At 27.4% G+C, this 6,246-nt stretch overlaps 1 protein-coding gene across 1 annotated transcript; it reads right to left on the bottom strand.

Annotated features, from left to right (window-relative positions):
- Positions 1-1,469: 1,469 nt before the first annotated feature.
- Positions 1,470-2,557, bottom strand: LOC129289172 (thaumatin-like protein). Its single transcript, XM_054925981.1, has 2 exons — positions 2,409-2,557; positions 1,470-2,293 (listed from the first exon to the last, which is right to left on the bottom strand). The coding sequence occupies exons 1-2, from the start codon at positions 2,452-2,454 to the stop codon at positions 1,608-1,610; spliced, it is 732 nt and encodes a 243-aa protein (XP_054781956.1). The 5' UTR covers positions 2,455-2,557; the 3' UTR covers positions 1,470-1,607.
- Between the last annotated feature and the right edge of the window lie 3,689 nt (positions 2,558-6,246).

Below are 6,246 nucleotides of genomic sequence, written 5' to 3'. Positions count from 1 at the left end.
TAATTTATTATATCCAACTGAAATTTAAATGGACACTGCTTCTAGCTACCTATTCAAAACCTGTATTTTTTGAGATTGGGTGTGAAAAAATAGATAAATTTTACATTAAAAATTTCAAATCCAACCCTTATAAGCACGTAAAAAATGGTTCAAGCTTGAGTTAGTCCATTTAAGTTTTTAATTATTTTCTCTCTCTGTTTTTTTATTACCATGGGATTAAAATCATTAAAAATCGTTGAAAATATAAAATAGGAAATGACACTTGATTGATTTATTTTAATTTTTAAATTAATAATATGAAAATGACACTTGTTAAATTATGAATAAATATAATTAAAAATTTAAATTAGAAAATAAAATGCATGGACTTTAGAGCCTGCACTGCACCTTGTCAACGATAACCAAGCTTAAAATGGCAAGAACTTATAAGTTCGCTGCAATGAGTTTGAGCTCCTAAAAAGACTTGGTTAACCTTTACCTTACTGGATATGAAAAATATATTTCTTTCAATATAAATTATAAAATATTTTTAAAAAAAATTTTACATCACAAAATATAAAATGTTTTGAAAAAATAAACTTTTATTAAATATATTTATTTTAATATTTAATAAAAAAAAAGTATTTTTAAATTTTATATTTTTTAAAAAAATTAAAAATTATAAAATATATTTAATAAATTTTTTATATGTAAAATTTTATTTAAGAGTATTTTATACTTTTTTTCATTAAAAAATATAAAATATTTTTAAAAAAATTAAATATTTAAAAAATATAAAACATTTTTAATTTTTTAATATATAATTATTATTTTTTAAAAGTAATCTTATTAAATAAATTAATTTATATTTATTTTAAAACATTTGTAAAAATAAATATAAAAAGTTAAAATTAGTTTAAAAATAAATAAACATTTTATTAAGAGATAAAAATTAATTAAAAATACTACATATATTTTTAATAAAAAAAGTAATTTAAAATATAAAATATAAAATAATATTTTTTTATGTTAAATTATAAGACATATTTAGATAAAATTTTATATATCAATAACTTTTATGAACTTAATAATTTTATTTTAAAAAAATAAAAATAAAAACTTTTTAAAAATATTTTTTATTTAATAATCTTAAATTTATATTTAATTTGTATTAAATAAAGAGAGAAAAAAATAATATTAAAATAAATTTATTAATAAAATATTAATTTTTTAAAAATATTTTATGTCTTGAGATAATAAGTTTTTTATTAAATTGAGATGGTGAGAGTTCACATGACCTTGGGCTTTACACAGATTCTCAGGAAGTGCGGACCCACTGTCCATCAAATTTTAGCTCATTATAGTGTGGTGGAAAAAAATGATGTTCCGTCAAATGGGCCCAACATTCAGAAGTTGATCCACCTGGATTCAATTTCGCACTAATCAAGGAATTAATATTCGTGCAGGACCAACCAAGAAGACGACCATAATGAAGCAATCAAAGCACAAAGGACATAAAAATTAATTATAATCTCAGTTGCTGCTATCACAGTACACTAAACCAAACTCATTTCACCACGCATTAGACCTAAACAACTCGTATTACATTCCAGAGATTCAAATACAGATCAACGGCGACGGCGAGGGCAGAAAGTGACCAGATAGTTAGCTTTTGTGCAAGTGGCGATGCTGGTGGGGTCATCATAGGCGTAAGAGTAAGCCTTAGGGCACGCCGTCTTGAAGATCCTCGAATACGCCGTCGGCTTGCAGGCCTGCGGGGTTCCATAGTTTCCTGTACAGCAATATCTCGGCGAGTTGAAGGCGGAGCACGCGCTCTTGCAGGCCACCACACTCTTGTCGTGAGACCTCACCTGAAGCCCTACCGGACACATCAGATTCAGGTCGCTGACGCAACCAGCGTAGCTGCATTTCCCAGATCCCTTGTACGGCTTGATGGAGATAGGCAGGTTGTAGCCGTCGACGAGGCTGACGTCGTAGAAGTCTTGGTCGTTGCCCAGGGTGAACTCCGCAAGGGTGGCCGGAGGGGTGCCGCCGATGCCGTTGCAGAAAAGTGAGCCGCCGCAGTCCCCGGTGGCGCAGCGACCGCGGCCGGAGGCGTCGAAGGCACAGCCGTGACGGCCCCAGAAGCGGCCGGACCAGAGAGGGGGAAGATTAAGAGCGTAGGCCTTGTTTGGCGGGAGTTTGAAGCCTCCTCGAGCCAAAAGGGGCTTGCCGGCGCTGGGTTGTATTCCCGGCCAAACAGGGTGCGAACACTTGTTGTACAGTATAACTGAAGACGCTGAAACCTCAAGAACTGGTTTTTAAAAAAAAAAAACAACACAGATTAGTCACATTACCTTTGTATTTCAAGTTAGTGAAAGAAAAATGTGGATTTGCGTGTTTGAGAGAGAAACAGAGAGAGATTGTACCTGGGAAGGAGGAAATGAGGAGGAGAGAGAGGAGGAGTGTGAGCATTGTGGCTAGAGAGAGAGAGCGCGCCGAAGAATGGGGATGCTGTGCCTCTGATCTGAATGGTGTTGGTGAGTGAGCCTCTCTCGAGTAGAAGAGAGAAGGGTGGGTTTTATAGAGAGAGGAAGGTATGGGGTTAAATGTGTTTGATTTTTAGTACGTTAAAAATTTATTTGATAAAAATAAGTTTAATAAAAATTAATTTAATAAAAGTTAATTATTATAATAAAATTTATATTTAAATATATATTTTTAAAAATTAGTTTGATGCGCTAAACATTATTTGATTTATAATGGTGAAATATTTTTTAAATATATAATTATTAAAAAAACATTGATTTATAATGATATATAATTTTTATTTTACAAATATAATGTATTTAAAATATTTAAAAAATATGATAAAAATTTAAAATAACATAAGATTTGATCTATAATATTATAAATTTGATCTCTAGTTATTTTTACTTTTTTTAAATTTGTAATTTTAGAAAATATGATAAAGATTTATAATTTATATTATACATTAATGCTAAAAGTTAACATAATTAATTATTTAATTTATAATATTAAAAATTTAATACATAATTATTGTTATTATTGAAATTATAATTATATTTTTAATGAATTAATTAAATAAAAGAATAAGATATTAAACTTGAAATAGTATGATTAAATAATATTCTATTTTTTAAATTTACTTTTTAAAAGTTTTAAATGATTACGTTTTAAAAAATTTATTTTTAACTATTTTTGAATGTGCTTTTAAATATATTTTTTTTATAAAATATTTTATTTAAATAACCTTCAACATTTTAAAAGTGAAGTGTTACTTTCTGAATCTAAAACGTCAGAAAACCAAATAAACCCGAAATAGTTAGCCAAGTTAGAGAGAGCGAGCTGGCCAGAACTCAAAAACATTTTTGCTTTATTTATTTGATTATTTGATTATATATTTGATTTTTATATTTCATTCTTCTCCCATTGTTGCTTTGAGATTTCCTAATTCCTACTCCCTGCAGTCAGTAGGTGAGGTGGGCCCGTCGTAAACAGGTTTTATTTCCACACTAATAAGTGTGTGTTTGATTTTTAATTTATTAAAAATCAGTTTAATAAAAGTTTATTTAATAAAAGTCGGTTTAATGAAAGCCAGTTGTTATAACGAAATTTATGTTTGAATATTTTTTTTCAAAAGTAAATTTAAAAAACTGAAAGTTATTTAAATTAATAAAAATTTATATTTTAAAATGTACTTTTGAATATACAATGACTAAAAAGGACACTGATTTATAATAATTTGTAATTTTTATTATGCAAATATTATGTATTAGAAATGTTTAAAAAATGTCAAAAAAATTTTCAATAACAAAAAATTTAAGATGTTAAATAAAGGAATACAAAATATATAATTTAATATTCAAAAAAATTATGTAATAAGTAGTTCAACATTCATTAATATTGAATAGTTACATTATTAATGGTTTAATCTATAAAATATAATTTAATCTCTAATAAAATCTTTAAACAAGTAATTTAAAAAAAAGTAAAACTTATGGGTATTAATTTGAAATCAGGGTAAATTATAAAACTTAAAATACTATTCTTGCATAAACTTCATAATAATTTTTCTCTTTCTTCTTCAAGTAGAGAATAGCTTTCTGGTAAAGGAGCAAAATTTGGTTAAAAGAACAAAAGAAGATCAAGACGATGGAGGAGACACGGGGGAGAGACGAAGGAGATGAAGCTTAAGAGGTTGAAAAAATAATAGACAAAACTCAAAAAGGAAAAGGGACCTAAGTCCGATTTGCGACTAAACAATTGTGGGAATGTGAGGAGAGATGGCAAAGAGAAGGAGGTGCGAGATGGCCACTGGAACGACAGGGAAGGATGAAGAAAAGAGATGAGGAGCTCGGGGAAGGAAGAATGGAAGGAGTCAGGTTTGTGACCAAATGGTGGAGGAGAGAATGAGGAGAGACAGCAGAGCAACCGAGGAGAAACGACAAAGTGACGGAGGAGCAACGGTGGAGTGAGATTGAGCAACCAAAAACACACACAGAAGAGAGAATGATGAGATGAGTTATGAGCTCAAGCTAGTTGCACAAGAAGGACAAAATCACAAGAAGGGGTATCATGGTCAATTGAAATAGTAGGTATCAGTACATGCTCCAATTTACATTGCAAAAGCTACAAAATTATGCTTCTAATTTTTGCCATTTCAGCCTACTTTCAAAAGTCCTTTTTAAAAGTTTGTTGTATTTGATAAATAGATCCTAAACAATATTTGACTTTCTGAAAGTAAAAAATACCTTTCCAGATGCTAAATGTGGAGAAACCAAACGCACCCTAAATATGCTTGAAATTGTGATGATACTTGGACAATTATATAAAAAAAATAAGAGGAATATTATTTTTGTTCTTTGTATTTACTTGAATTTTTTTATACATTCTTGTACCATTTCTTTAATATTTCATCTTCCTATATTTTGTTCGTCTATAACGTTGGGCTTTATATTTACAAAGAGGCATTGATATTGTACAAACGAGGTTAAGATTGCTTTGTGTCCATTAATACTTTAAGTTTGTGGTAATATGTTAAATGGATATAGAGTTGGACTTTTTAATAAACAAAAAAATTATAAAAGGTTACATTAGATTAAAAAAAAAAAGCTAACTTGAGTTAAAAAAAAACCATCAACTCAAAACATCTCAAAAAATATTTAAAATGTATTTTAATCTTTATTTTTAAACTTCATGGCCTACAATTTTTTAAAAAAATTGAGACTTTTATACTTTTTAAATATTACAATAATATATTTTATATTTTTTATAATATAAAACTAATTAATTTTAAAGTAAAAATATTTTTAAAAAACTTAGAAAATTCAACAATTCAAGTATTTGAAAGCCCAACTTGAAGCTGAAGTTTGGAGGGTTAAGAAAAGGCAATAGAAGAACTAGAAGCTTTCAACCTAATCTCCTTTCAACTAAAGCCAGTAATTTGGATAGGTCAGGCTTATTCCAAACTTATAAAAAATTAACTTTTACTTTAAAACTAGTTATTTCTATATTATAAAAATGTAAAATATATTTTAGGAATACTTAAAAAAAATGTAGACTCATTTAAAAAACACAATTGCGGGTGTTGAAATTTAAAAATCAATTTTAAAATATTTTTTGAGATATTTTTTTGATATTGGAGTTAACCCTTTTTAAATTTGATACAGTTTTTTAATTTATTTTACTTATTAAAAAATTTAACTCAACACTCATTTAACATATCAACACAAACTTGATAGTCTCGGTGAATATGTCAATATTCTCAACACCATTTACGCCACATCACCGTTTCTCTAAAACTATAAGGACCAACAAAAAAAAAAGATAGAGACTGAAACGCTAAAAAAAAGTATGAGAATCTATGACAAAAATTGAGTAAAATGTAAAGACTAAAAGTAATTTTTTAAAAAAAAAAATATGGTGTTGATTTTGAAAATATGATTTAATAAAGTCTTAAAAATGCACGGAGTTTACAATTTGTCTTAATGTGTTGTGAGTCAAAATCTATTTACAGCTAATTTTTTGGCACAAGTGTTATTTAATTTATAATATTTAAATATAATTATATTTGAATAAGTGTAATTTGTTTCAGGCAAATTACAATTTTTTGAGAAATTAAATATTAAAAATTGTAAAGTATTTTTAATCTTTTAAGGTGTAATCATTATTTTTTTTTCAAAAGAACTCATATTGATAGTAATTTTATATTTATTATAGGGTATTTAATAGAGACAGATATGA

This window comes from Prosopis cineraria, unplaced genomic scaffold (assembly GCF_029017545.1).
Source record: "Prosopis cineraria cultivar Desert tree isolate PC_DT_omini unplaced genomic scaffold, ASM2901754v1 PC1, whole genome shotgun sequence".
NCBI classification, from domain to species: domain Eukaryota; kingdom Viridiplantae; phylum Streptophyta; class Magnoliopsida; order Fabales; family Fabaceae; genus Prosopis; species Prosopis cineraria.
This window is presented reverse-complemented; position numbering and strand designations above follow the sequence as displayed.